We start from the raw sequence: 16,794 nt of genomic DNA, 5'->3' as shown, positions 1-16,794 counted from the left end.
CTCGTGCATCATGCTACACTATAATGGAGTGCTTTACTGTTACTACTACTACTGCTGCACCCTGCTCTCAGCACAGTCCCCCCCTTACATTAAATAATGCAGCTGAATGCATTGTGCTGAAGCTCCCCATCCCACAGTGGCCCATATCAGCAGATTCCGCTTGCTATTGCAAAGAGTAACTATGTCTAATTTAGCGTTTACAGGGCCAACACTATAAACATAATCAAGCCATTTACACAACAGCAGCATCAGATGTTTGTTTTCAGATGTTGTTTCCCGGAAGAATGCATATTGGGAGAATTGCTCTTTACTACACCTGCCTTTGCTGAATTGCTACAATTGATACACCACAGAACAGGCTCAATACCCACATGGCTCATTCACACTAAAGATTTAATTGTTTATGTAAGTAGAGTTCCTGCTTATGCCTTTCTTTAACATAAAGAGTGTTGAAAAGCTATGGATTATGTTGTTAATCATTGATAAGATGGTGACTTTTACTGTGTCCCTCATTATCCCTATGCCTATGGCTGTTTGTGCTGATGCTAATATTTTTTTTAAGAGGGCAGTCCAGTAGTCGCATACGGCAATTCTCTAACACAAATATCAGCATGCGACAGCCTAATTAATAGAAAATATTGATTTTTACTCTCTGAGGGTTGTATTTAGATTCATGTGATTCTGTATTTAAGTTTACTGTGCTCACATTTTCATTAAGACATTTCTTAGATAATATATCCAGAAGTACAACCAGTGGTGGAATGTCACGAAGTACATTTACTCATGTACCGATCTTTAGTACACATCTGAGGTGCTTGACCTTTACTTGAGTATTTTCTTTTCATACCATTGCATACTTTTGTTGATATAATTAATTTTCTGGATAATGGTTGTTTTTTGGGATGTTTTTTCTCATTTTAATAATTTTTTAATTTTTTAAAAATATTTAGGGGTTTCTATGTTTTCTTTTTATATCTGAGTTTTGGGGTGTGTCTTTTTTTTCTAATAATTTTTTGGATATTTAAAAATATTTTTTTTCTTTTTTCTCCCAATATTTTAAAGGTTTTGGTGTGTTTGTTTTTAAAGATTTTTCTGCATTGGGTATACTTTTTTTTACTTTTAATACTTAAAGTGTAATTTCCTGATTATACTTACTTTTATCTAAGTAACATTTTCAATGCAGGACTTATACTTGTAACAAAGAATTTTCACCATGTGGAATTAGTACTTGTATTTAAGTCGTGGATGGAAATACTTTGTCCACCTCTGAGTATCACACATATAGGCGTACATGCTCCAATATATGCACGCAAAATTTCATGCATAATTACTAATGCAACATCAAAGCCTCCCTTTTACATACATAAATTAATTAATTTACCACCGTTATTTTCTTTTTAAACGTGTAACGCTCCAATCAATTGCCTCATTTGTACCATATAAACAGAGTAAACAGCCTAAAGGAGATTGGGTTGACTCAAAGGGATCAGCCATGGTTACTCTCTGTTTGATCACCACATTTAGACAGGAAAAGCTCCCAATTAGCCAGGCAGAGGCAGAGAAAAAGGGATAACATGTAGAGGAAGCAAAATATATGTTAGTAGTTAGAATGAATAACCCTTTGTGGTGCACTTGACTGTTTTGTCGTCTTGAATATTTAAGTTTATTGATCCTTATATAAAAATCAGTGACTCCGAATAAAGATGGACAATACATTTCCACTTCTTCCCACTGTGCAAAAATAAAGTTAAAGGATCTTGGATATGGCCGCTGCTGTGTTTCACTTGGGATGCCCTTTGGAGTCACAGTGTGTGCAGTAGCGATGTCCGCGATATCACGTTCCCCCTTGCAACCAATAGCAAACAGCAATATTTATGATATTAAATTATAGAATCAGTATTTAATTAACATACATCAATGTGATACAAACTGCCTCAAATGACAAAAACCATCATTGGGAAAATCAGTTTCATATGTACTTTGACTTTTGTTTTTAGACCTGTAGACCTTTTGCACAGCAGACATTTTGACATGTCATTGCAGAAAAAACATGTTTTCGAATTAGATTAAGCCAATTTGCTCAGGTTTCAAGGGGTCAATTCTTGTTTTTGTCTGAATATTTATTTACTTGTAGACAAGTCAACAAGTCTAAGTTTTTGTCTGAACAGTACAGAAAATTAGCCATGTGGAGGATAAGGACTACACAGTGGTTCTAAGATAATTATTGTATTGTGAGAGTGAAATTGCATCTTCTGTTGCTCCTCCACTGTGGTGAGGAATGGGTGGCAGTGTAACATTTTCAGTGGCAAAAGAGTCTCCCATGATCAATGCACTAGACTGGGCATGTGTGTGGGTGAAGTCAGACTCTCTCGGGACATGACGCACACACTCACGTGCACAGACACACAAACTGAAGTCCGTTTTGTCTTGACAGGATGATGAAGTGGTGCTCCAGTGTGTGGCCTGCATCCAGAAGGAGAATCGCAAGTTCTGCCTGGCTGCTGAGGGGCTGGGCAATCGGCTGTGTTACCTGGAGCCCACATCAGAGGCAAAGGTAGGCACAGAGAGACCACATCGTTGCACGCTTTGATTCTCTTTAATCTTAAAAACATTCAGCAGAACACAGAGATGCATGTTATTGGTGTGGGGAGTCTCTGCTCAGCTCCTTGATCAAAAATCATCCACTTCATTTGTTTTTGTCTGCAGTTATATAAATCAACCACACACACACACACGCGCATATGCAGCACATAATCAACAAATGGTACATGAAGCAGTTCGCAGAAAAGTGAAGCAGATGAAAGGAAGCATTCACACAGGCATGAGCACCATGGAAACCAAACATCCTTTTAGTTCATCCTCGTTTAGGTCCAAGCGAAGATTCAGTGAAGCCAAGCGGAGACGCACAGATAGGCAGCTCAGCTCAGCACGCTATCAAAGCTGGAACAACAATTCACATCCACCGCAGCCTTGTTGATGAGCTTTTCTTCCAAGGGGGTTTCAGGGATGACGCGACATCTCCGTGGGCCCACCGTCAGATGATAATTCCCAGAAATTACGCCCCTGGATGTGTTTGATGGATTGTTTCATAAACAGTGCTGTTGTTGGCTCTAATTGCCTACAGCTTTATTGCATCTGAGCAGTAGCTGTGGCTGCTGACGCATTTGCTGCGACTAAGTGCAAAGTTGTAATTGAGACGGTTCAATTTAATTGTTTGCCTTTGTAATCAGCAGGTTGCCACCTTTATTGCATTTTTGTGTAACAAATGTGGAAATTATGAAGTAGATCCTCAACCTTGTTCTGCAATATGTTTGTGATCAAGCCATCAGGGAGAAATATTTGAATGATTATTGGCTGTTGGGAAGAATCATGACAATTCAAAGATGCTCTCACCTTTCTCTGGCCCCTGTCGCTCTGCTGTTCATGGCATTAAAGGGATAGTACAGTTTTTTAGCGGGGTTGTAGGGACTACTTATCCAAAGACAGTATATAACATACAGCAGACGTCATTTGGCATGCCCCCAGTTTGGAGAAGCAGACTGAGGTCTGACATGGAAGCTAATAAGGTTGTACCCAACTCAGAATTATGCGTATGCGAATTAAGTTGAATCATATTTGGCTCTTCAATACAAATATTTGTTTTATATACAAAGTTTTAAAGTTTGATGGGGCTAAGCAGGATGTTCTGTGTGACAGCGGCATTCACGTCATATAATAAAAAAGCTAATGGCGCCAACAACAGATTGCAAATGCACATTTTTTGCCAACACCAGATATCAGAGACTGTATCCTATTAACTTGCTGTGAGCTATAAATTCACCACTACTTCACCTTATGTTGTGGTCTGTCACTCCCTCTGTGTCGCTGCAGCATGCCCGCAGCTGCAAAGAGTAGCATGAATGTAAGGAGCACTCGCTGCAAAATTTAGGGGACTAAAGGGTTCCCAGAAGTACACTGCACACCAAAAAACAACTGTTAGACTTGATGCACTCTCAGTCAGCTGAGGGTCTCTGACTGATGATTCGAGTCCCCAGCTTTCGAGGGGCAGCCCTAGAAGCTAAGCAATTTTTTTTTTCTAAAGGGCCAGCAACAAAACATATTTTACCCACCTAAAAAAAAAGTCCAACCAAAAACATCAATGTTTGTTCAAGTAAACTTTTCACTGGGAGTATTTTTACTGATTTTCCTTAATGTCAGACAGTGTTTTTCAATGGGAAAATGAAGCTGATATATCGCTCTTTTCAAAGCCAAACTCCATTTAAAAAAAACAGTGATTTAACATCGCTTAACACAGGAGCTGCTGATGTACAGCTACCTCAGACAGTTATTTTGTTTGTTTGATTTTGTGACTGTGGCGTGTAAAAGGGTTAGTTCAGGTTCACCAAAGTCATACAATAACACACACTAACTAACTGATCGAAGCAGCAGTAGACCAGCAGCCCCTGTGTTCACTGAGCTAAAATCACTGATTTTCTTACTGGAGTCTGGTGACTTTAATGAGAGCAAAGATGGGGAGCTGAAGCCATTAACAGCTTTCCCGTCAGAACGGGCTGGCTGACTGCAAGTTAAAGTGCTGAAAATACTCTCATTATAGCGTAAGCTTAAACTGTTATTGATTTTTTTAGGGCGGACTCTTTTTAGGTGGTTAAGATACATTTTGCTGCTGCCGCCGTACACAGTAGTACATTGCTGCTGTGTTGGACTCCAGCCTGCTTCTCTAAACTGGGGGCCTACCAACTTCCATCTACTGTATGCAATACACTGACTATGGAGAAGTCGGCGACCCCATACAATGTAAAAAATCTGCACTATCCCTTTAATGTTCCCATAGCAGCGTCTTTTGACAGCAGGCCTAATTGGCTTTTCCCGCGTTGATTGTCTTTTAGTCAAAATCCATTAGTATTGTCCGAGATTCATTTCACTCAAGCTATGACACCAGGCGTATACAGTGTGTGAATGTGTGAGACACACAGACACTTTTCAGGGAAACGAGGCTGAAAGAAAAACAAATGAAAGATCCATTCACTTCTGGCGATTATCTTCTCTTCTTTCAACAAGCCCCAGCAACTGCTCTCACAGAGTATGTGTGTGTATGTAGGGGGCTTATTGTGCACAGAGGGAGGTGAGGCTTTCACCCCATATTGCATGGTAATTACACCTGACAGGTGTGATGGATGTTCTCCCTATCTGGCACTTTGTCTTCATTGCTTCAGGTTTTTTTTTTTTTTTTTTTGAAAAGGCATCAACCCACCTTTGGGATCAACGACAGAGAGGTGAACCCCCCCCCCAGAGATTAGAAGCAGGCCAGGACATCTCCTTTGCTTGGTAAACTAGTCTGATAATGGGACCCAGAACCAGGACGGGGTGAGGTTGATTTAGAGTGTGCACAGTTTAAACAGCAACATCAATCAGCCTGTGAGAAGCTGGTTGATTGTGATATATGACCTGCAGCTCTCGCCTGTCAGCGACTCAATAATAAGACCACTGGAGGGTAGATGCCCACATATTATAATGGAAGTGATGCTGCATCTTTGTTGTTTATTTCGTCATCTACTCTTAATTGTCATTTGCAAATCATCTGTTTTGGCTCCCGTCTTTGTCGCTTCATTTAACAGTTTTAGCAGCTGCAGCTGACTATGAGTTCACTTCCTCTGGGCGATCAGCTTTAACCCTTTTTGACCCTCTCTGTGGAAACAAAAACAAAGACGTCATGTATCCCTGCACACCATCTCACTACGCTCTTTCCCTCATTACACTATTGCTCATCAACCAAACATCGGGGGAAGCTGCTGTAAAGCTTCCCTCCCCCACTCCGCCTTGTAAGAGGACATCCTGACAGTGCTGGACTCTCATCACCCCTTCCAGCTCCTCTAGACCTTCATTTAACTGCATTGCTCTCTCCAGGCAGCCCCCTCCCCACCAACTGTTACAGTCCTGCACCCACAGAGAGCAAAGGTCCGCTGTTAGTCACCGTCACAGTCAGAGAGATGAGGGCAGGGCTGGGTCTCTTCCCACCAGACCATTTATTTGATTTCTCTACGGTGACACTGCTAGAGGGAAGAGTAGGGACGTGTAGAGGCATCCCTGACCCAAAGAGCATGCTGAAAATGTGAATTATTGCACAGATTATAGGGGGAGGACGTGTAGGTGTTGCATGTACATGTGTTGCATGTGTTCCTCTGCATGTCTGCATGACAATAGCGCATATGAGACAATTAGGATGAAAATAAATTCATATCATGGATATTGCAAATGCATGGATATCATATATGGAGCCTGAAGATGGTCAGTTAGACAATCTGGAAACACTATTGTTGGATCCCGACACATTTGCATGTGTTGCTATAAATCAAGTCATCTCTGTTTGTTTTCACCGAAGCATTTCCACACTCTCGCCTGGAGCGCTTACACTTCAACATGACTTAGATTTTAACGATCAGATTGCTATGGCTGCAAATCTGTTGTTACTACACACTAAAACTGGGCTGTGTGAAGTTTGCAAAATGAGGTTAGATTAACCTGTGTGAATGAACCAGTTTGGGAGGAACTGAGATACTCAGTAAGGAGGCCAGGTCGGGTGTTTAGGTTGATATAATTAATCTTGCAGCCATACCCCACGATATCTCTGTCCCTGCTTCCCTCATTCTGTCAGTGAATCGGCCCTATACTCTCCTGTCCTGGTTTGGGACGCTATTTGGCATCTTCTTCGTCTGTTCAACAGCGTGCTGTCCAAGACCTGGCTTATCTGAGTGCAGACTGACCTGAGAGCACTTAATCTGTTTCTAAAGTACCTTTTAATGAATATCGCCCACTTGATTAAGACGAACTTGGTTCAAGTGCGGTAGAAATGCAGCAGTCAGCACAGATATTATGAGTGGACATCTAATCAGAAAATCCCGGCGGATTCAGGGAGCACTTCTCATTTTTCTGCCTATGTGCGGATGTTTTGCTTGAGCAGCAAAAACTTCTTTACATGCTAAGTCAAACTGAAGATTGATGGGAGGCAGGACAGGTGGCTGTCGTAATCATTATGTTAATGCGGCTTTGGTTATAAAAGAAGCACGCTGGGCCACTATACAGTAAGTAGGGTGCTTTCTGAGGCAGCAACTTTTATAGTAGTAGTCAACTTTTTGGGCCCACACTTTGGGGACATGCTGTACAGTACATACTGTACTGCCATGGTGGTTCCTTTGCTCTACACTCTTGTCACAGAAACACCATATACAAGGTCTAGTCAGTGATTCCCAAGATATTTCTTTCAGGAGTAAGTGGAGGCCAAAAAAAGAGCGAAAAGGAATGTGAATGCATGACTTTCATATGCCAGGTAGACACAAATATGTCTTTTCATGAATGATGCCATGTTGCTCTATTACTCCTGGATGTGGATGTTTTTGCAGATTTAAAGCAGCATTGGACAATTTTGCATCTTGGTGGATTTATAAGGCAGCTCAAGAAAACAGTTTCAAAGATTTCATCACCCCATGAAAAACATGGATAAACTGCACAGTTCTCGCACCCAAATGAATTTTTCATTCATCTAAATGAGCAGAGATGGTGTTAAAAAAAATCTGACTCCTGCAGCTTGAAACTATTACCACAAACCAACTACTACAATGAGAACTCATGTGTTAACACTGTATGTAAGGTAAATAAAAACTGTGCTAACTTTTAACCAACTTGTCTTTTGTTGCAGTATGTTCCTCCAGACCTGTGCATCTGCACCTTCGTGCTGGAACAGTCTCTGTCAGTACGGGCCCTGCAGGAGATGCTGGCTAAGAGCGGACAGAACAGTGAAGGGGTGAGTGATGGTGATCACACACACGGATAAGAAACACTCTGACAATCCATACCTCAACTCCACATCCCTGAGTCATGCACTGTATGTCCATTCAAAAGAGTTTGTTGCTTAACAGTTTATTGTAATGAATGCAGCCAGCTTGGTTGAACACTCTTAACTTGTTCAGTCACTATAAAGAGATTAATGGGCAAAAAAGGCCCATTACAGTGGCCTGAGGACCCCGACTGCGGAGAGGTCTGGGCCCCTATGAATATTAATGAGGATAAAGGGGATGCCCTGGAATTACTGCAGCTTTTTCTCAAGTGCTGCATTCACTTTTAGCCCATTTGATTAACACCACGGCTTGAAGGAAAACAGCATCATTTAGCATGTACATATTTTCCTACAAACAAAGAGTGACAGTAGATTTGGCATTTTTTTTTCTCAATCAATATTATGTGACTGAATTTCTGATCAAACACTCATTCATCACCTTAATCTCTGCTCCTGATGTCGTTTTAGTTGTCTTCTTGCAAGTGTGTTTGCTTCTCTTTCGCATTGCTGTGACAGATGTGTAATTCTCCCATCTTTATCTTCTATTCTCTGTGTATAATCTCCATCTTCCGCATGATAGACACGCGGCCCGGACCGATGGGTATGTTCACCACTCATACCATTCCCCTCTCATCCCCCAAAGCATGACGCAGTAGATTAGTCACAATACACAGCCGTCCACTATAAGTCATCACCACTGAAGATTTGTCTTCACATCATAAATCATAAGAAATCGTGGTTTATACTAACACCAGAGCCCGTGCTTTGGAATAACTGATGATCGTATGGATTTTTTGTGTACACTGGGTGAGAAGATTGCGTCTGAGCTCCCGTCGAGCTGACAGAGACAAATAGGGGTTCCTATAGACTTCCCAATAAGGTACCCTGTGAAGATCTCACACAACTGTGACGCTGGATTAGCGTCAAATTAACATTAGTCCTGTCCTCTGGAGCATTCAGATGGATGTTCACTGCAGTGTCATTTGTTTTATGCAAACCCCACCACATTGGATAAGCTCTCATTTGTCACAGTGTCTTTAACTCACTCTTTATGATATGAGATGCTGTGAGAGGATGCAAACAGCTGAGACCAGGATTTTTTGCAGCAAGACAGAAAATTATTGATTTTGTCAAAAAAGACTTTGGGTCAGTTTTAGCCACTTTGCTCTTTAAAGCCACGTGGTTAATGATGGTGAGAATTTCCATAAATCCTAAGTTGTTAAGGCTCATATTCATTGACTCAACTCCTGAGATAAATGGATGTTTCAGGGCAAGAGCTTTGTGGCCACAGTGGACTGTCTGTGCAGCCGAATGATGGAAGTCAAGAGCATTGGTTCCACTGCTGCTGTGGGGAGTTTAAGAGCTAGCTGGCAGGGAATTAAGAGCCGCAGCAGAGAAAAAGGGTGCTCAAAATATTAAACGCTGAATTAAAGCTCAAATGGATGTGTTCAACTGGTCGTTCAGCCTCCTCCCTCATGCATCAGCACCTTTTTAAGGCCTTAACATAACAGTTAAAGCCCATCTGTAATTACATTATATAGTTTTCTGCCACAGCACATATATATCTGCTCTGTAAATCACCTCTGAAAAAATCTGAAACCAAAAGGGACACTTATATATTTTGTATGTTTTGGTTTTATGATTGCAATTTGCAGTAATTTGTTGGATTACCATTAGTTCTCTGACTATGTAGATATAAAGCCAGTCAAATCTGAACCATATTTTGCATAAAACACTAATGTCACCTTTCCATCATAGGTAGATGGTTACACTGACTAGCAGCCAGACAGCAGCATGCTAACACAACACGAGAACCACTGTAGCTTTCCTGCTTAAATCTCCATAATATTGAATGTACAAACACACGTCTGGTCCTACACCTTAGCTTGTTAAACCAGCCAACAACATTCAGTGGGTAAAAGTGCACTTGCTAACATATAGTGTCAGGGTAGCAACCTTTGGTCTTAAAAATAATCCTAGCCTCTGAGGCTAAAAAAATGCAGCTTATGTGGAAGTGCCAGAAACTGTTAAAATGGCCATTTGAAGCTTGCTTCAGAACAGAGTAAATCCTATAGATGTATATGTGGAAATAAATTTGTTTACAGCCCAGAAAAAAGGTTGTTTTGGTCTCTATAGCTATTTTAAGCATTAATGACAACTTTACAGGGGGTGAACTTACCCCTTTAAACGTTTTTAAAGTTAAATGTATGCATAATTAGGGGCGTGGTCACTTTGAGTGGCAAGTGGGCGCCATCCGCCGACAAGTGGCTAACATGGCAGCTATGTTGGTTCGATAATGTATCTGTAACTCCAGAGTCACAGCTTTTTTTTTTTTTTATAGTTTAGTGGAAGTTAATTGTGACATTTTGGTCATTTAAAAAAGTCTTTTTTCAGTGTTTGGTCTTTGCAAGTTCCTTTTTTTCGGTAAGTACATTCTGTTAATAGTTTTAATCCTGATTTTTTTTGCTAGCGAAAATCAGCGTTAGCATTATCACAGTTTACTACAGCTGTAAATGCACGGTGCTAATTAAGCTAGCAGCTAGCGTTAGAGTTAGCTCCACTCTCTCGTCCAAATGTGGTCACTTCTGGCTCCCAAATCCAAAATGCCAATCTCAAGGCTTTAAAAGGAGAGCCCACAAACAAATTTGGAAATGTCATTGCATTATTTACTACAGTCCATGCTAACAACACACTCTTGAAATAATTTGTCAGCTACAGCTTACTGTGCAGGCTTTTCCCAGATCGGACCTCAGTTTACCAGCTGCTGTCAGTCAAACACACACCTCCGGCTTTTGTCTCCCTTTTGAGAATATAAAGCTGATACATTAAAGTCTTTGAAATATGATAAAAATTAGTTTTCAATACAAGAAAGGATCACTACATGTGATTTCAGTTGGACTTTAACATGGTTGCATTTCATACTTTCTATAGCTGAAAGATTTCCTCACCTCAGAAATCTTTTCTTTAACCTTTCACTCCGTTTGTGCCGTTGTAGCAGAGACCCCAAAGACTTTTAGATGGCTTTGGATTGACCATTTGTATTGTGTAACTTCACTGTTTTCTCTCTACTCACTTTTATCTGTTTTCGATACTGTCTTCCTATTCATCATTCTTCGCCCGCGCTGAAATGTCACTGGAGGAAGCGCCATTAAAGGGGAAATGGAGGTTGAATATGTCTCGGCTGAGGCTCTGAGATCAATACGTCTTTGAACAGATGGGCTTATCAATAGACAAGTGGCTGGAGCAAATCGGTAGTTCAGACTGAGGGGACTGCAGACGATCTGCAAAGACAACACGCTTACAACTTGTGTAAATGCCAACCCCCTTTTATCTCAGTACCCACCAGCAACCACTCTGTGTGAATTCGTTGCTGCTCGTCCAAAAAAGCGCTGACCTGTTTGATTCGGGGGTCGCTGGTCAGAAGGGCAAATGATGAGATCAGTGAGTAGATGAGACAAATCTGCTCTGTCGACATTTGTCGTGCTAGTGTTTCTTTTCCTGTGCCACCTCTTTCTGTTGTGGTGTTAGTGAGTCTTCCAAAATCTCTTTATTCAGAGAAACCACAACACTACAGACACACAAACACACACACACACACACACACACACACACACACACACACACACACACACGTGTTATCTGCAGGGCACACACACCAGGAGGCTGCGTCCTGCTAAATGTCATGCCCTCAAATTGATATGATGTCCCTTGTGGTCAACAGCTGGACAGGAGATACACCACTTGTTTTTTTCTCTTATACCGCTCTGATCCAGTCTCCTTCATGGTTCAGTGAGCTGAGGGTAATTCAGTTTTACTCATTTAAGTTGCTCAAGGTGTATTGAATTTTTTTGCTGCAATGTTTCTCCACATGCAGTGGATTCTTTCTCTTATAGTGACATGAGCCACAATTCCCCTCAGTGTACTCTCTGTCTGTATAATGCAGTTGACAGCCGGGGGATAAGGAAGTGAGCGAAAGGCTTGGGTTTATTGGTCGTGGTGATTGCAGCTGGATGTGCCTCGCCGCATTAAGCTCAGTACCTCAGCCAGCATATAGCAGTAGCCAGAAGCACAGAAGAAGCCTGGAAGCCAGTGCTGCAGTCTGCACGACACAACTGCATCAAATCACAGGCCCGCTATTGTCCCAGCAGCCAATGGAGTGGGGGGGGGTTAATAGAGGGAGAGGAAAGTGAGAGAATGAAATAGAAGAAGTAATAGGCATGGTAGGATGTTTTCATGAAACACTGCCGTGATTCATGTGTCGCTCACATAATCAATCTAATTATGAGAAAATCTACCAAGTGTTGGTAGATTTCCAGTCTTGACAACATATCATTAGTGTCCTGCAGTGGTTAAAGGTTCAGTTAAATGTGACATAAACTATTGTTTCAGAAATTATTTCTGGATCTTGTGCCAATGGCATCACTTCGTAAAACGCAGAAGATTGAGAGTCAACTTGTTTTTCCTAATCCCTCTCAAAAAATTGACTTTTTGACAATCCTGCGTGCCCCGGGACTTAAATCATTTGTACTAAAGACTAAAAGAAAGTGGAGGCAGGCAGAAAAGCTCAGGAGAACAATAGTTCTTTCTGAATAATGACACTCTTTCTTACCTTAATGCTTCCTAGAGGCTCATAAGGAAGGTGAGTAACACGGGAGTTGCTTGCCGAAGAAAAACAACAAAAACTAGTCTTTACCCCCCTTTTGCATCTCTACCAGTAGAGATACCATTTGTTCCCCTCCTGCATCTTAACCCAACCCCATAAGCGGCGAAGTCACTCCCTGCTAATGTTGACATTGCAACGGAGACTGACAGTAGTTCTGCATCCTTCCCGTATTCCTGTAGTCGGAGTGCTGGAAAGATGAGCCCGTATCCTGTTCGCTCACGGATACAGGAGCCAGAAACACCATCTCCCGTGGCAAGTCAGTTTGCATGTCTTCATTGGAGAGATGGGGTGGCAAAGACCTCCTCAGGAGATATGTGGCTTGCAGTCATCATCACTGGCGAGAAGGTCCTCGCAGAGGTCGACATTTAGTGTCAGAGGTCGGGTGTAGATTGAAGCGGTTGGAGGGAGACCACTGGGGCTGTTATGACAGGAGCTTGAGCTGACATGTAACTATGTATTTGTGTGTGTGTTTTTTTTTGTGTGTGAATGTTCTCTGTAGGCAGCGCAGAGCGGAGGACACAAGACACTTCTGTACGGACACGCCATTCTCCTTCGGCATTCCTTCAGCTCTATGGTAAGAGATTGCATGAAATTCAGACCAAATTATAACAACAGTAGGGTCTAAAACAGCAGCATGTAAGAGTTAGAACGATTTAGTGGTATCTGGCGGTAAGGATTGCAGATTGCAGCCAGACGAATCTTCTCCCAGTTAGAATTCCTTCAGTGTCACCTGCTAATGTGTGCTCAACTTTTTTTGCAATCCAAATGTTTAGGAGGTTTTTAACCGCCTGAGCTGAAATATCCGCAGCAGTCTCCTGCTCCAAATAAATTGACAGGATGTTTTAAACTGATAATTACTATAAATTAAGCAGCTTCACTGTAAAAATCTGTGTTTTTCTAATGCAATTTGGTGATCATTAGAGAAGCGCTGCTAGCCCAGAGTCTGCTAATATGTGTTCACTTCTATTTTCTGATAACTTAAGAGCCAGACTACCAGGAGGATTTTACAGGAAGCCAAATTATCTGCAGTGGTCTCCTCTTCTCCAAAACAAACAGACAAATTCTGAATATTAAAAACTACTGCTAACTACTGCGGATGACAAGAAAATGCAGTTGGCCCTATCCATAGCTAGTATTTTTGGTTGTCCATTCTGGGCTACTCTAGAAATATGGCAATGCAACATGGTGATCTCCGTAGACGATGATCTGCTCACTATGTAGATAAAAACATTCTAAGGTAACTATTCTTATTTTCAAGTGATTATACACTAAAGAAAACGTACTTTTTATATTATATTCCATTTTTGCCAATATATCCCCTTAAATCCTACACACTGAACCTTTAACCACCATTAGCATTTTAAGTATATGGCTGGCAAGGTCTTCTGCAGAGACGTGTGTGTGTGACAGCCCTGTTCTGTGTGGTTTGATGTGTCCGTTGACCACAGTACCTAGCCTGCTTGAAGACATCAAGGTCGCAGACAGATAAGCTGTCCTTTGATGTCGGCCTGCAGGAGGATTCAACAGGTAAAAGAAAAGCGCTTTACAGTTTGCTTTTATCCACCTCTTTTTCCTCTTTCATTCTGGCCAGCTCTGTCTCTCTTTGTCTGTCCCTGTCTTTGTTCCTGCGTCTCTGTTTGGTTTCTTTCACTCAGTCTATCTCCTTCTCTCTGCTGTCTGCGAGCCCAGCTCTCTTTATCTCTCTCTCTCTGCACCGTATTTGTTCATAAGCGTGTGTTATCTCAGTTAATATTCCCCGTGGAGCACTGTAGACATACTGTGTGGTTCTTTTGTCGGTGCCGATTTCATCACTGCTGCACATTTGCATTATTATTTGTTTCATAGCATACAGCAGATGAGCAGTCACCTCAATATGACTTAAAATGATTGTTGCCATGGTGCATCCTTGTGCAAGTTCTCATTTCTGCCTGCTCTCGTCTCATTGCATCATCAGTAATCACAAATGACATTGGGCATAGGTAATAAGGTGCTTTCATCGGGTTGTTTGGATTAAAATATGGAGACAGCGTATATACAGTATGTGTATCATTGTAGGTGAGGCCTGTTGGTGGACGATCCACCCTGCCTCCAAACAGAGATCAGAGGGAGAGAAAGTGCGCATCGGTGATGACCTCATCCTTGTCAGCGTGTCCTCAGAGCGATATCTTGTAAGTTTATTGTTTTCTGTTTGATCCTTGAAGCTGTAGCTACTGTGTGTGTGTGTGTGTGTGTGTGTGTGTGTGTGTGTGTGTGTGTGTGTGTGTGCATAATATGGAGGTCTTAGTGGGAGAGCATCAACTCTTCTTCCCCTGATGTGACAAAATTTCAGATTATCCCCAATCCTGTTACTACATGCTGCACTCTCCCATGACCTCTCTCCTGCAGGAGGCTTTAACGTTAAAAGCAACAACTTTTCCCCTCTGGATGACTGCATGGCTGCTAACAGTTACATTAAACAAAATTTGATCTGCACTGGAAATGTCTGCTTCGGTGGATTATGCAGCCAGTGCCATTTTAAATGAGCCTTTCCTGTTTTCATCCTCGTCACATCCCCACGTCCCACCGCCATCAATAATGATTATGTTCCTATTGCACTTCTGAACTGACCTTTTCAGCAGTAGGCTTCCTCTTTTACTATTATGCCTTCCTGCCCTCTAAGCTCAGCATCATAGCACCGTGTGATGTTAAGCCCGGGAAGCATGTCCCCTGTGATCCATGAAGTTGGTGACAGCCGCCAGCAGGCTGTGTTTACCCCCCCCATGGCAGCAGGGGCACGGCCAGATGACCACTATTGCCTTACAGTCACCAATGTCAATCTAGTAGTCTGTCCCGGCTATCACCCACACAGTGGTATGTGGGGACAGCACCTAGGGCTGCAGAGGGACTCTGGAGAGGGATGATCAGGACACAGCTGCCACAAAATTTGTTTTTGGACACACAAGAAGTTTGAAAAACACAGCCATCTACATACACACTCATTCGCATAGCATCACAGGCCCCCAGATGGTATAAATTTCGAAGCACTTAAGGCATCTGTCCGTCATGTTTATGGTTCAATCAACACTCAGTGATAAATTGGAGTTTGCTCCTGGATGATAAATGATTCCAGAGAGTTTCAAAGTTAAGCTTAACTCTGTCTTGACAAGTCAACATCACATTTATTTTGAATAAATTATTTCATTTAGATATCAGGTATCCAGTGACAATCTTCCTATAGCACCCACGTTTGTTTGCAATAGAGTTGTTCTCTGGGGATTTATTTACAAACAAAAATGTTTAATGACATCTTATTCTGACAGGTTCATTGAATTCATTTCTTTTTATTGTGTAGAACAGAAGAGATGCCTCATAATAAAACATGCTTCGACTGTCTTTGACAGTTAAGCCCATGTGCTGTCACTTCTGTTGATGTATGCAAATAAACGAATGCCACGTGTAATCCTCTTTCCTGCAGCACTTATCCATCTCCAATGGTAACATCCAGGTGGATGCCTCCTTCATGCAAACCCTGTGGAACGTCCATCCCATCTGCTCCGGTAGCAACATAGAAGAAGGTAAACACAAAACTCCAGCCTCCATAATTTCGTCAAAGGTTTCTTCCACAATCCTCTCCATGATTCTCTAGTATTGTTTTCCACCAATTGGTTAAAGGGATACTTTACCAATTTCCAACCGGCTTTGTATTATACTGTATGTAAAAATGAACTTCTCTCCATCTTACCAGTGTCCAGATCTCCCTACTCAAGTCTTTTCGAATTATCGCTGGGTCTAGGGCTATTGCGGAAACTACAGATAGGCAGTGCTGATCAAATATTAACCAAGATTCTGTTACTATGCTGCTTTTTTTCTCACCCCAAATGTTTTCAGAAACGTTTTTATCTTAGTGCTTAACTGCCACCGGCAGGAGTGTTTATTGGTCCAGTGCAGCACAGAAAAACCTGTAAAAGCAAAAGTGCGCCCTAAATTTACAACCCACCTTTGCGATCTAGATAGTCCATGTTTCTAGTACGTATCCACGAGATCGCAAGCATTCACAGTAGAAGCAAAATGTCTAGACTAGAGCCACCATATCTGAATCTTCTGTCCTTCCTCTTCCAATAGGCTACCTTTTGGGTGGTCATGTGATGCGGCTGTTCCATGGACATGACGAGGTGGTCGCCATCCCAGGATCAGACCAGAGTGAAGAGCAGCAGAGGTGCGAAAAACAGCAAGCAGTTGAGCAAACTCCACTGCAGCTTTAGGTGTCACCCTGTAGTGAATCCAAGGCAGTTATGTAGCACACGAGAAGCAAACTGACCCA

At 42.0% G+C, this 16,794-nt stretch overlaps 1 protein-coding gene across 9 annotated transcripts in view; it reads left to right on the top strand.

Moving 5' to 3' along the window:
• The window catches only part of LOC121953328 (ryanodine receptor 3), a 138,139-nt gene that overhangs the window by 23,649 nt on the left and 97,696 nt on the right, over window positions 1-16,794 (top strand). For 4 of the 9 annotated variants that reach the window (XM_088087643.1, XM_088087648.1, XM_088087641.1 and 1 more), the window contains exons 2-10: window positions 2,435-2,554; window positions 7,694-7,798; window positions 8,412-8,432; window positions 12,456-12,470; window positions 12,994-13,068; window positions 13,943-14,021; window positions 14,550-14,662; window positions 15,949-16,048; window positions 16,596-16,689. In XM_088087643.1, the coding sequence (XP_087943769.1) occupies window positions 2,435-2,554; window positions 7,694-7,798; window positions 8,412-8,432; window positions 12,456-12,470; window positions 12,994-13,068; window positions 13,943-14,021; window positions 14,550-14,662; window positions 15,949-16,048; window positions 16,596-16,689 (722 nt within the window). The remainder of the gene's footprint in view (window positions 1-2,434; window positions 2,555-7,693; window positions 7,799-8,411; window positions 8,433-12,455; window positions 12,471-12,993; window positions 13,069-13,942; window positions 14,022-14,549; window positions 14,663-15,948; window positions 16,049-16,595; window positions 16,690-16,794) is intronic. The other 5 variants (XM_088087647.1, XM_088087646.1, XM_088087645.1 and 2 more) reach the window with 3 other exon arrangements.

Source organism: Plectropomus leopardus, chromosome 14, assembly GCF_026936395.1.
Source record: "Plectropomus leopardus strain MGB_pleo_1.0 chromosome 14, ASM2693639v1, whole genome shotgun sequence".
Taxonomy (NCBI): Eukaryota; Metazoa; Chordata; class Actinopteri; order Perciformes; family Serranidae; genus Plectropomus; species Plectropomus leopardus.
Note: the sequence above shows the minus strand (reverse complement) of the source record. Positions and strands in the feature narration are given on the sequence as shown.